General features: G+C 35.4%; 3 protein-coding genes across 3 annotated transcripts; 2 read left to right on the top strand and 1 right to left on the bottom strand.

Moving 5' to 3' along the window:
* Positions 1–108: 108 nt before the first annotated feature.
* Positions 109–2,702, top strand: LOC140054865 (uncharacterized). The gene is made up of 2 exons (XM_072099963.1): positions 109–2,169; positions 2,448–2,702. Exons 1-2 carry the CDS (start codon positions 369–371, stop codon positions 2,528–2,530), a joined length of 1,884 nt encoding a protein of 627 aa, XP_071956064.1. The 5' UTR covers positions 109–368; the 3' UTR covers positions 2,531–2,702.
* Positions 2,703–3,010: 308 nt separating this feature from the next.
* On the top strand, positions 3,011–7,171 carry LOC140054002 (uncharacterized). Its single transcript, XM_072098794.1, has 9 exons — positions 3,011–3,239; positions 3,901–4,042; positions 4,135–4,253; positions 4,474–4,856; positions 4,938–5,194; positions 5,774–5,975; positions 6,524–6,597; positions 6,725–6,841; positions 6,975–7,171. Exons 1-9 carry the CDS (start codon positions 3,123–3,125, stop codon positions 7,169–7,171), a joined length of 1,608 nt encoding a protein of 535 aa, XP_071954895.1. The 5' UTR covers positions 3,011–3,122.
* A 115-nt stretch (positions 7,172–7,286) lies between these two features.
* LOC140054005 (3-oxoacyl-[acyl-carrier-protein] reductase FabG-like) lies at positions 7,287–14,682 on the bottom strand. Its single transcript, XM_072098797.1, has 9 exons — positions 14,532–14,682; positions 9,259–9,389; positions 9,016–9,108; positions 8,745–8,830; positions 8,184–8,277; positions 8,029–8,098; positions 7,870–7,906; positions 7,717–7,780; positions 7,287–7,599 (listed from the first exon to the last, which is right to left on the bottom strand). Exons 1-9 carry the CDS (start codon positions 14,581–14,583, stop codon positions 7,441–7,443), a joined length of 786 nt encoding a protein of 261 aa, XP_071954898.1. The 5' UTR covers positions 14,584–14,682; the 3' UTR covers positions 7,287–7,440.
* Between the last annotated feature and the right edge of the window lie 53 nt (positions 14,683–14,735).

Here is a 14,735-nt window from a genome sequence, read left to right as displayed (position 1 = left end):
CACACACGTACCAGCACCCCATTGGTTGGCTATGACGTAATGCAATTTTACCGTACCTTTAGTAAACAGAAGTTAGAATACGGTACCGTATCTTTAGCCACGGCGAATAATTATACAATTGTCCTCGCTTCTTTTAATTTGTTGTTCACGTGTTAAAAACAGTAGTTTTGAGCCCCACTTGTTTGATATCGTAATATAAAACTGATATGGCACCGTGTTGGTGGATATTAGGGGTTGGGGAGGTTACGGTTGATGCACTACTGATGGTTTTTAACTTACCTGTTTTTAACATAAGATCTTATAACTGTCTTACCATTTTCAGATAAAAATAAAATAAGCAAGCAATACTATCTATTGGTGGAGCAAACATGTCTGGCGTAAGGAAAGAATTAAGCGCGGTAACCTCTCCGGATTCAACTGTCTGCGATCAACCTCTTCAATCTGTTAAATTGGAAAAATGTGAGAATAGCAGCTCGGACAACGTCTATGTCAAACTAGAACCGGATGACATGACCTCTGACCCAACCGATACATACATGTCACCGGCCATACCGTTAACATTAAACAAAAAACAGCGAAAGTCTGACACAATGCGATATTTCAACTCTCCATTTTCATACATCGAGATGATAATTTTGTCAATTGACTTAAACCCAAAAATCATGATGACCTTTAAAGATATCATTGATTTTATGTCGAACGCTTTCTATTTTCTTCGAGGTGAATACACCGGTTGGAAGAACAGTGTTCGGCATAACTTGAGCTGCAATGATTGTTTCAAAAAGATCCTACGTCGGCCAGATAAACCACATGGAAAGGATAACTTTTGGGTTCTGAATTTCGATGGTAAACATTTTGACAATACCGAGAAGAACACCATTGAATTACGTATACGCTATCAGATATATTTACGAGAAGTTATTGAAACTGTTGATAGTTCATTTCCTCAGCAGCTGATGGCTTTCCAAAAGAAACTGGAATACAATAACAGAGATCTTGCAGTGAGTGATGGTGGTGATAGTAATTATTCCGTAAGGAGAGGACAGACACCATGTACAGTCGCGTCCTTCCAAAATGATACAGAAGATCGCACTGCAGAGTCGCCATTACAACATTCACCACAAAGAGTGGCCAGCCCAGAGAGTCCACTCCAAATCGTCGAGGACTCTCCCTGTAAACCGTTTCCTGTCGCTTTGTCCAGTGCTGTTGGCGGCAAAACTGTCAACCCAGAAATGACAACTCCAGTAAACCAATGTATAAACAGACAATCTGGAGACGTTAGTCAAGATACTTACCAAGTACAGTTCAACCACAGAGTGACGTCATCCGACACAATTCCTCAAAGCGTTGATGATTCGCCAATACAGCAGATACCAATTCCAGTAGGCCTAAGCCAAGAGTTTGGAAACAATGGTAGTCCAGTGAGCCATCTACCATCTCCTTTCGCACTGTCACAAGCTGTACAAGATATTTACAAACCAGTTGCGTACTCCCACTATAATACACCAGACATAATTCCCCTGCCGACACCTTTGGCAAATCGGAAAAACCAAGTAGTTGGAAACGTACCTCATCCGCAATCTTCACTGTATCCTCCAATCTTTGCCAACCAACACATTGTACAAAGGTTTTGTAGACAACCGAAGACGCCTCTTCCAGTAAGCAGACATAATATTTACACCCACACGTCGTATCCCTCTCATGTTCCCATGATGCCCGCCGGAAGTAGGCCTACTACACAACCGCTACCGATACCCGTAATGACCAGAACACCATATCCAATGCATTATTACAATTTCAGCAGCTCACAGCAGCACGGACAAAAACGACCATCAAATGACGAGGAACCACTTGATCTAAGCACGACAGGTGCCCATGATCTAAGCACAACAGCTGCCCATGATCTAAGCACAAAGAAACGAAAAACTGTCCTTTCAAGTTCGGCCACAGCTCAGAGTTCAACAAGTTCTCCAATCAATTATTCTCACATTGGTCCCAAACTAAGCCCACACTGCACTACTCCTCAGGCGTTCCATCCCCCAACCACTGGTTTGACATCGGCGGATCCAGATTATCGACATAAAGGTGTAGGTTACGCAATAAACAAAAACTGTCTATTCGAATATGGAAAAGATGGAAGGATCCGACCAGTTGACCTGTATTCTTCTGGTGAGTAAACAACATTGCTTCTTTTAAAAAAAACTTGAATGCATTTACAAAAACAGTATTAAAATAACTTAGTCAGATTTTTTACCCTACGTTGGGATCCAAGAGAATTCTTAATATGCACGTTAAGTACATATAATATCGAATTCTGGGTGGCTGTTGGTTGGGTTTTTAAAATAAAATAAAACAAGGCCATATACATGGCTGCAGTCGCGTGCTCAAGTTAGTGTTTACCGACCGACCGACCAACCAAACACAATGTTATCGATGTTTTCTTTTAGATGCAGCAGGAAGACAAATTTACATAATAAGCAATCCAGTTTATGGACCTGCCAGACCACCTAGGCCTCCTAAACCGATATGAATCTTAAGTATGAAAACGTGACGGCCAGAAATCATATTAAATCTATAGGCCTAGTATAAGGCTACAAAATTTAAAGTTAAAAACTATTTCTTTCTTCTTCAGTATTTGATTATACTTTTTGGCACAAAAAATGTATTGTTTAGGAAAAAAAAATTGTTGAAAAAAAAATTGTCATGGATAATTAATGTTTTGTAGCTAATCGCACAAATCAAGTTTGAAAAATATTTAAAAAAATCTGTATAAACATTTTTCGTTCAATAAAGTAAATTAATTTGTTAAATTATCGTATGGTGTTCAATTAATAGGCTTTTTACAGTGTACACGTACAACGAAAGCGTGTACACGTACAACGAAAGCGCAGCAGCATAGACTGCGCCATAAGTACTAACACTTTAGGGGGCGACAAACATGAACAACGCCCTCTTTAACCAGTACCTGGATCTTGTCATGTGACGGTGTTTGTTTTTGTGCAATAACCAAATCGTGCACAGGTGAGGAATCCTGCAAAACAGGACTTGATTTTGTAGTTTATACATCAAGAAAATACATATAATATATTACATTTCAATTATATGACTGGGTGTTGACAGATATGAAACAGTTAAGTTTGATATTGGTGTTGTTTGCTGTTGTACAGCATAGCGGCATCATCAAAGGCCATGTTTGTATCATCTACCCACGGCAAAGAGGTACATTCGATATATCAACGGTAAGTACCCCGCCGTCACAAGACACTTCACGCGTTATAGTTTTCACGTATTGTATTATGCATATGATAAACCTTTACAAGGATAGGATTAGCTTAGCTTATGAATTCTATAACATGTATAAATAATAATAATACATTTTATTCAACCTTTTTAAAAAAAAATTAAATTCTGTTATTATAACCTGTTAGTGGCGGTTGTTTCATCGCTGTTGGTTGTAAACTGAATAAAATAAAAAATAAAATCTGCATAATATTTTACAATTTTAAGGCCCTATATGTTAATTTTCGGATTTACTGTATTAATCGGTTCATTGTAAATTATATAACAAAAACAAAGTGTGTGTAATTATTATTCATATTAACCATAATTCCATATCCATCCAATCTAAAAATCACTTGATTGATCTGATAGTAGCTTATAAAATTTATATTTACTGTATAAATTATATAAATCCAAAGGCAAAAGGCTGGATCTCAATAGAGATACAAAAAAAGCGAAAAGCTAAATCAAAACGATAAAGTAAAACAGCAAGAAAAGTTAGCAGAGCTTTTGGGCAACACTAGCCCTTCATCAGTGTAAGTATGTATAAATTATAATATAAATATATTATTTACAATTTACTAAATATCATTATTAAAATGTATTTGTTATTAAATTTAGCCTGGTAGCCAGACATGCACCCGACATACGGCTCCATGTGGTGGAATAGCAGCAGCAGATCCCAAAGTATCTTATGTTGGAGGCAGTACAATCTTTTTTAAATTTCAACAGAATTTAAATCATTACGAGACTGGATTTCCAGGTATTTTGAATTTTTTAAATATCTGAATTAAATTTTTTAAATCAATAATAAAAATGAGATTTTTTCAATAATTTGTTTTTCATTTTTTTCAGGATACATGGATATATCTTATGCAATGGCAACAGACATGAATGACTTCCACACAGTAGCCATCATAGGTGATGTTAATGAGTATGCCCAGTACCACCAACGCAACTACACCATTCCAATTGTAAGTGCAGTTCTTAAATACATACCAGTAAAACAATTAAGTACAACATACCAAGAAATGTACTATTTAAATGAATGATGGGTATTTGAATGTGTAACATTTTCTTGTTTGTACACCATTTCAATTGTAAGTGCAGCTCTTAATACTAGTAAGAAATTAAATACATCAATCACACCAAAAATGTGTACCATTTAAACATGAATGTATAATTGTTCTCTAGATGATTCCCAACATAGACTGCTCTCACTGCGTTCTTAGACTCCGTTACATAAGTCACAAAACTGGTGAACATCCCTTCTACCAGTGTTCTGACATCAAGATAACCAAAGCCACTGAAGCTAACCCAAGCAACGTAGAATTCCCACAAGAAGGAAACGTAAAACCTCTCAAAGAAGCTCATCAACTGCATTTGAAGTCCAGAGAAAAGCGTCGTCTATCAGGACAGAATTTCAGCAAGCCTTTATATGGTTTTTCATGGCAGAAATTTTCACAGAAAGGGAGTGCAATGGCGTCTGTTGATCAGATGACTGGATTGACCGAGAAACTAGAATCATTTTATTTTGGTTTTGGATCGGGACTTCAATATGCAACAACTTCACCGAAGTAAGTAACTGTACTTAAATTGAAAGAGTAAGCAATGCTTAAGTATTACTGTTGTCAGATATTTATTTAAAAACTTCCCAGGGTTCAGAGTTACAAGTATCTTATGGATGGCATCGTGGCATATTCACCAGAGATTCCATATGCCTTCTTTCTTGAGCATCGAAATGGGGGTCTAGAAGATCGTGCCAACAAGATCTTATGGATCGACTTGTATGCTAAGGTAATTGCTGGGGAGTACGAGCTGCAGACATCAAAGCCACAAGCGTTTGTTGCATTGACACCATACAAGAGAACAGACTTTCTTACATTACAGCAAGTAGAAGTGGATACATCCCCTGGTAAGTGAATAGAGGCAACCCATTTATAAATTCATGTTGTTTATAAAACTTTTTCAATACTAGACTCTGTGAAAACAGGAAATTCTTCTAATAAGTTTTCTAGAGGACCAAATGAAACCAAACTTTCTCTAAAAAAAAAATATTTCTGGAAAACCAAGAGTGCCTGGTGATGGGAGAGTTGTCTTTTTTATGATTTCTTTCTCACTAGACTCTGTAAAAACAGGAAACTCTCCTAAAACCAGAATTTTCTAGGGGAACAAATGATCCCAAACTTTCTCTCTAAAAACATATTTCTGGAAAACCAGCACAAGAATGTCCGGTGATGGGAGAGTTGACAGACAAACAATTTAAAAAAACAAGCCTTCTAGATACATTTTAAAGCTCTATCTATACTATCAAACTTGTGTGATGTGCCCAAATATGGGCACATCAAGTTTGATAGTGTAGACAATGCTTAAGAAAATAAAAGTAATTTGATGCGTGAAATTACTTTACTATTCCATGATTTTAAACAATACAGAACTAGATGCATTATTGTTTCCATTAAAGCAAGAAATAAACAAAAACATTCTTCCTTAGGTAACTTTACATTAAACTTTGGACGTATTTCGTATATGGGTAATGTATACAGTGATTACCAGTCAGCACCTGAGAATGAGTACTTAAACTTACAATGGGCAGTATCGGACTTAACACACCAGATGTACTATGTACTAATGCTACATGAGAACGAACCAGTGAAAATGCCTTCCAAGATTTACTGCTACAATTTCACTACCCTGTAAGTAAGGACTTACACCACAAATGTTTTAAGCACATGCTTTACCAATAGTAAATGTGTACATTGATTTAATACGATAGACTCTTTGTAAAATAAGTAACTTTCATGACGTTTGAGATATATTGTGTATTGCTAACTCAAAAAGAAACTTGAGAAATAAGTACTGTATCTTGTGATATTAGACTTAAGCATTATCAAACTAGGTAGTGTTATGACATCTACATGTCCATAAGTACTGTATCTTGTGATATTAGACTTAAGCATATCAAACTAGGTAGTGTTATGACATCTACATGTCCATAAGTACTGTATCTTGTGATATTAGACTTAAGCATTATCAAACTAGGTAGTGTTAAGACATCTACATGTCCATAAGTACTGTATCTTGTGATATTAGACTTAAGCATTATCAAACTAGGTAGTGTTATGACATCTACATGTCCATATATGGGCAGGCACATCACATTTTGTTGTCACATAAAGTTTGATAGTGTATGCCACGCTTTAAAGAAATAAGTAAAGCATCATGTTTTTTTGTTATTTAACAGGCACCTGGATAGAATAGTTGACCTTGATGTCAGCCAATTTACTTTAACTGGATTTCAAGTTTATGAGAAAACGGGTAAATATTATTAATTTTCATTAGTCCCTTGTTGCATTACAAGATATGTTTTATATTCTCTCTATACAAGATGCATGCAACAAACTTGGCACAAGGAATCATTGACGTTCTTATTTTGTTTTTATAGGCCAGTTGCTAGCCTTTTCACCAGGCTTATTTAGTGAAGATTTGTCTGCATGGAGTCTAGTTGAAATAAATTCAGAAACTGGGAAAATAACTAAATTAATGGATATCGCTCCTGCAGGTAAGATGATTATTAAGATGATGGTTTTCAACGTCAAAAATTGCGAAATTGTATTGTAAAGATAATTTAACACCGAGGAAACACAGTTGCTTGGCAACCAAGATTGAATCTCTTTTTATTACTTTCTTTTTAGGAATTTTTTCTCACTATTACGGCGGCAATGTAATCAACATGGATCAAGTGAATGGCGTCCTCTATTATGTCCTGAAGGTCGCAGACTCGGTAGCGCAGGTCATCGTATCGGTCAAGATCGAAACTAAAGAGGTTGTGTTTTCACAACTGACCAATTTAGAGCACATTCATAGCTTAGCATTCCCCACAAACTCATAACTTAGTGCTAATCAACTAAGTAAAGTAACTGTAAAGGATTGCAAAGAATATATTTTTGAATAATTGTTTATGTTGTTGTTAATTGATAAATTACATTACTGATCAAATACCAGAATAAAGCATTCCATTTAAATGTGCAGATCATGTCTAATTTTATATATACTGTATATGGGCACATCATGTCTAATTTTATAAATACCATCATTTATAATGAATCCATCTGTAGCATGATTTTAAAAACTTCAATATATTTTACTAAGTGTTCATTTTTATCGTGGGCACATAGCATGTCTACCGCCATCAACCGGTAAAGTGACACCAGTAATAAACGACGCAGAATCTGATGCTAAGAATGCAATAGCGTTAGCAACCTCGTCTGCCTCGCCAGCCCGACCCAGTGCATGCGTTGTTTTACTTTTTTCAAGAAACTAAGGAGAGAAATTTAGAAATTGAATTTAAATAGTGTACCAGGTAATATATATTAGAGCACTATATATATTACAGAACTGTATACTATTTAGTAGTACAGTAATAGTATTACTTACCGCAGCATATGCTTCTTCATTTAATCCACCCCTCTTTTGCAACTCTGTCACTATTACTCCAGGGCTGCAAAATAAAACAAATTGTAAACTTCTTGCCTGATATATCAAGTCAGAATTTATTAACATTGAACTTTAAAAGAACTTAGTACTTACTTGACACAATTTACTCGTACTTTCTTTGGTGCCATTTCTGTAAATTGAAAACCAAACCAATTATACTAAATTGTTACTAATAACATATTTACAAATTTTCTAGGCCTAGAGTAGTTGATGGATACATTTTTGTGATGTAAGAGAGGAAGGAAAATATACCAAGTGCTACACAGTGCGTCATCTGATCCACTGCACTCTTGGAAACACAGTAAGCAAGCACACCTGGGAACTAAGATAAAAATAAGAACCAAATTGATGTAATCTAGTTTTGCTAAATGTAACAACATACATTTCTAAATTTGTTTGATCCTTACCGATCTCAGGCCATTGACACTGGACACATTAACAATGTTTCCTTGGGTTTTAGTTAGGTGAGGTACTGCAAGTGAAGTCAGATGAAACACAGATCTGAAATAATAATGAAGGGATCCATTAAAAGTAATTTTGACTATCAGTAAACAGTGGTGTAGCAACAAGAAATAAAGTGGTGCGGTTTTCGCAAGAAAAGGGAACAATCTCTGTCAGGTTGAAACCTTTACCAACCATACTGGTGGCTACGACCCTGATAAATATATAACAAACATATATCGTAGTTCGTTTGTTGTTAAGAGTATTCTATTCTCTAATGAAGATTACAAAAGGTAACTTGTGAGGCTGACTTTTTTTTTTCTGTTCTTTATATATTTTTATATGAATCTTGTTGTTTTCAAGCTCCTGTAATTTCTTTTGTTTTGGAGATAATAAAGTATGCCCTATGCTGTCTTAAAACATAGTGCCTCCCTCCTCCAGGCTTCCAACATTTCTATTCCTTACAGAATACATTTCTTTCCTCATTTTATCTTCCTTAGAGGCAACCTTTGACCTTCTCTTCTTACCTAACATTGGTGTTCATCATGTGATCAAAATCTTGTAAGCTTGTGGTTTCAATTGTTCCCAGTGCCAATATACCAGCATTGTTAACCTGCACAGATAAATAATCAAATTAATGAATAGGGTACAAAATGAAAAATGTTAATATAATTACTAAATACTCACAAACAACGTATAGTTGACCAACATTAGTTTAGGGATAGTGAATAATGGAATGTACAGAAGGTTTTACCATAGAGATAGATATTACTATAATATCTCTATGGTTTTACATACCAATATGTCAAGTTTTCCAAAGTGTTCAACTGCCTTCTGTATCAATGCAACATTATCAGCTTCTTTAGTTACGTCACCAGGTACAATCAAAGGCTAAAAGAAAACATTTGCATTAATAATGCAATAAGGTTTTGTTCTTTTGTTTAGAACAAATTAAACACCGATTTAATACACCAATACTGTCCAACTACTAAACTGTACAATAAACTATAAAACAATAATTTTACTAGGTCTATTTATTACCTTAGCTCCATGTTTTTCACAATCTTTGCCAGTCTTCTCAAGATTTTCAACTTGTCTGCCATTTAGTACTAACTTGGCGCCAAGCTTTGCAAACAGAACACTTGTTGCTGCGCCAATTCCTGAGCTTGCACCTGCATGAATGACAGACATATATTTTGTTTTTCAAATGTAAAATTATATGTTTGCAACATTGATTTTTCATTTCATTGTACATTTTAACAATAGGCCTATAGTACTTACTATATTAATGTGTTATGCACAATTTGAAGAGTTTTCTTTTGCAATTTGAAATTACTATTACAATTTGCGCAAATCGTTCAATTGCACAACATGTAATAACTGCCTAAATAGTAGCAAGCTACTAGTATGCGCCAAATAAAAAGGATTGTTAATGTTGGCAGTAACTTTTGCAACCCTAAAGTACTAACCACAAAAATTTAATTGCGCAATTTCGTGTCATTGAATTGTCACTTGTGCAATTCACGCATATTGCTGCAATGTGATCCTTGTTAGTAGCAGGCCTCGCTTTGCTTTATTATCAGCAGGGCCCGGGACGCGATTTTTTTTTTCGTACATAAGTTGGGGACCCCCTCATGAAACGTCACAAAATAAACATGAATAATTCATCAGTTAAATTTTCTTGTTCCGTGTGCACCCAAGCGTATAGCAACAAGAAGTGATTACACAAGAGTGCGGTACGATTCTAGGCCTATCTCCGCTGTTGTTGCGGCGTGCGATTTCATAGAAGAATAGCGGCGTTTTGTGTGGATTGTCGAAATAATCAGCCTTTAGTTTATGGTGTTTTTAATATAATTTTTTACTAAAGAATTACGTGTTAAAACTATAGTTTCTATTAATACTATTAGGCCTAATTATTAGTCTCTAAACCCATGTCTATTCTTGTAGTAGTAGTGTGGGTGTGTGTGACTTGTGTGTGTTAGGTATGACCAAAGATAGTTTACACTATAGTGTAACTATCTTTGGTATGACACAATCCGAGTAATAAGTCAGCAAAATTAAAGAATAAACATTACACAAAAATACATTTTTATTCTCGTGGGTCAAATCTTCCCATCTCATGTGTTCATATACGCGCATTTTTAAAGTTCCTTTGAGTACATGCATATTGTTTGATAATAAAATAGCAGAATTAAAAAAATACAGTACACAAATTATACACATTCTTTATTCTTGTGGGTCTAAGCTTTCTTTGGGCTATGTCCAATGAATTACTACTTAGTTTAATGTCTTGCCTAGCTGTCGATTAGCCTTGACTCGACACATTTTGTGTGAAGAAGAGTGCGCGAAGGCAATCACGTGAATTGACTTAGAATCCTAGGCCTACTGTAGAAAGTATCGTATCGCAGTTGTGTAATCACTTCTTGTTGCTATACGCTTGGGTGCACACGGAACAACAAATTTAACTGATGAATTATTCATGTTTATTTTGTGACGTTTCATGAAGGGGTCCCCAACTTATGTACGAAAAAAAAAATCGCGCCCGGGACTAGCTAGAGAGGCGAGAGGATGGTCCCGTGGTCACTGACTGTGTTGTGTAGCTTGCCAGGCAGACGGTTTACTTGGTGGCTAGCCTGGGATCCAGTCAAGCCGCCCCATCGCAAAGTCGCCCAATACAAAGTCGCCCCATCGCAAAGTCGCCCCAAAACAAAGTCGCCCCGGCACAGTCGCCCCATTACAAAGTCGCCCCATCGCAAAGTCGGAGTATGGTCGAAGCGGCCGCCAACCAAATTTAAGCGGCCGCAAGTTTAATATCGTCATTTGTATGGAACGCCATGTGCGCTTTAATCTTTGATTGTCGTTGTCAACGCCATGGCATGGCTTATGGCGAGTTGAGTTGCAGCTGACGTATGTATGGTCAAACCAATAAATATAAGCTAAATCATGTACTATCGAATCTTTATATTTCTATAATAATTAAGTTTGCCTGCCGATAAATCAATGTTTATTCTATTTGTATTTTAATAATATTAACTAACTAAATATATTTACATATAATTTAATTACTATCGAATCATTAATAATTTACGTTTGCATCATAATCTACAGTAATATTGAACCTTTATGTCTCATTTACGTACTACAGTATTTATTATAAAAAAATACATTGGCAGTGAAGGGAAAAAATAACGTTGAACTGACCCGACGTTTCTTGAGCACTCTCCTATTGAATCTTTATACATTATTGCATTAACTTAATTTACGTATGGTGTATTGCCGAATATTTATATCTCATTTACATACTATCGAATATTTATACAGTATTGCATTAATAATTTACGTACGGTGTATTGCCGAATATTTATATCTCATATTCATACTATCGAATATTTATACAGTATTGCATTATTTACGTACGGTATTGTCGAATATTTATATCTCATTTACATACTATCGAATCTGTATTGCATTAATATAATAATAATTTACATACGGTATTGCCGAATATTTATATCTCATTTACATACGATCGAATTTTATACAGTATTGCAATAATAATTTAAGTCCGGTATTGCCGAATCTTTATCTCATTTACATACGATCGAATCTTTATACAGTATTGCATTAATAATTTACATACGGTATTGCCGAATATTTATATCTCATTTACATACGATCGAATTTTATACAGTATTGCAATAATAATTTACGTACGGTATTGCCGAATCTTTATGTTTCGTTTACACTGTTCTATCGAATACTGTATTAAATAAATTGATGTCATCATGTTATTGTAATTAAATTATGATTGCGAACACGTACTACAGTAGTTACTTTACTAATTAATTAATATACAATAACAAATATATATATTTTGATATACTTTATTGAAAAAATATATACATTATACTTAATAATTGGCTTATTATATGTTATAATTAATATACAATACAAATACCACAGTGTATTTTATTGACTTTATTAAACATATATATCATTTAGAACAGTTAAAGTAAGTAATCATCGATTCGCCATTTCGTTTAAAAGAACGTATCACATTCAATCTGTAAAAAAAGAGAATAAATTACATAATAATGTAGATTGTTATTTACGTCCGAGAAAAAGAAAACCTGTCGAAACAATGACAATCAAAGATTACAAAACAACGACAATCAAAGCGCACACGGCGTTCCATACAAATTACCGTTATTGAACTAGCGGCCGCTTTGGTTGGCGGCCGCTTCGACCGTAATCCCGCAAAGTCGCCCCAACGCAAAGTCGCCCCAACGCAAAGTCGCCCCAACGCAAAGTCGCCCCATCGCAAAGTCGCCCACGGCTTTATTTCGGAAGTGCCGCCGCTAGTGTAGTACGCTGTTTTAATCATATAGCGGTTGCGTTTGATATCGATTGCGTTGTTACTTTGGTCGCGCTAAATGTCGTATACATTATAATGTTTATCCTATATACATAATTTGTGTTTTAATTTTTATTTTACAGGTTTTAATGGAGTGATGTGCTTTTTAAAAATCATTAAAAAATAGTCCCTTGTTTGAAAGTTCTAAAAAGATTTCGAAAAGATTATCCCTGATTTATAGTTTCGAAAATGTTAATTTAATATGATTTTAAAATTAGTTACCAGAGCCACAATTACGAATCTTTCTTCAACCTACGCGTGGATACCAGCTCATTTTTTAGGATAATATAAGTGTATAAATAGTAGGCCTTCGTATATTTACAGTAGTTAAAACAATAACAGCGTTGTAAGACAATAAATGTTATATAGGCTACTTATTGATCATTTTGCATTTATTGACAAGTTATGTGTCTATAGTTATTTAATTTTAATCATGACTTTTCAAAATGAAGAAATAAAAAAAAGGGGATTTCTTCGCCGATATGATCGTTTTACACATGCAGGTATTTTAGTAAAATTAAAACGCTACATTTTGACCATGGAAAAACCATCGTACAGTATGATTATCGTAGTGTGCGTGTTTTTTAAAAAGGGGAATCCCCGACGGGCAGCAGAAAGACGTAGCAGCTGTGAGAAGGAAACAGATACCAGAAGGAGCAGCTCCGATTGGTTTCAGAGAATGTTTCAGATTGCGAGTCGCTTTTTATTCAACAGCAGAATGATCATTTTACTGAAGAAATTCTTTTCAACCCTTTTGGTTATAGAACATTCTAATTATCATGCCTAATAAATATCCTCATATCGGGTGTTTATTTAATTTTAATAAACAAGACAGTGAAAAGGCACGGAATAATACGTACACGGACGTACGACGAATACACACATGCACGTCATCATTTACGACATATAGTGGCGATATGATGCAATTTTATAATGGATATAATGATGGGATTGCATTTCCAGGCTTATAATCAATGTTCATTGTAATACTATGTATATAATAGTAAACTGAATGTTTATAAATAAATTGTTTTACCTAATTTGTTGCATATAAAAAATAAAAGACACAGACGTAGCCTACGTTCCCTATAAAATATTTCACATTTAAATTTATGTACTGTTAAATGACATTATGCTGAATAATAGGCTTACTATAATCTTAAACTATGTTTACAAATTGTCATTTTTAATGCACACATCTTTCTCTCATCATAGACCTCAGTGTAAAATAAAAACAAAAATCAATTATTAATATAGGCCTAATAATAATAAATATTCATCGACCAAAGTAAAAATAATCTAGATCGTATAACATCATTTTATCGCGACCAAAATTAAACGCCACCGATTTCGAACGCGACTGATATCATCGTAAAACTCCGACGGGGTTTCCCCATCTTCAGATGGTGCGTTGTAGTGCGACAACGGCGGAGTAATTACGGGGGTTTCCCTCTGGTGAGAGCTAGCACGTTAGTGCGACCGCGGAGTGATTAGTTGGGGGCTTCCTCTCTGATGATTGGGGAGCGTGCCGATCGTGTGACCTGAGACTACATGGCGGGGCTTCCCCTTTTATGCCTACACGTTCCGTGTTATATTTTGTGTATCATTGCGACATTTTACGCACTTTTAAACTATTTTTTAACGTTTTGGGGCGACTTTGCGATGGGGCGACTTTGTGTTGGGGCGACTTTGCGATGGGGCGACTTTGTTTTGGGGCGACTTTGCGATGGAGCGACTGTGTATGGGGCGACTTTGTATGGGGCGACTTTGCGATGGGGCGACTTGACTAGCACCCGGGTAGCCTAGGCCTAGCGCCTATAATATTAATAGGCCTAAGTTCTAGCGGCATTCTAGCTAGGCTTCATAGAAGGCCCTAAATTATAGATTAATTTATTTTTACCTGTTATTAGCGCAACCTTTCCTAAAAGTGACAATGGTGTAGTCGCCGACATCTTACAAACTGTTATTAAAAATTTATGTGAATTTCAAGTTTTATTTTGGCTGAAATCCAGGTGTGTGCGTCCGTCCTTCTTTAAAAAAGAACGGCAGGCGATCGAGCGAAAGATCATACTATGCGTCAACTAAATTTGTTTCTCGTTTCAAA

Source organism: Antedon mediterranea, chromosome 7, assembly GCF_964355755.1.
Source record: "Antedon mediterranea chromosome 7, ecAntMedi1.1, whole genome shotgun sequence".
NCBI classification, from domain to species: Eukaryota; Metazoa; Echinodermata; class Crinoidea; order Comatulida; family Antedonidae; genus Antedon; species Antedon mediterranea.
The sequence above is the reverse complement of the archived record's forward strand: the minus strand, read 5'-3'. Positions and strand labels throughout refer to the sequence as shown.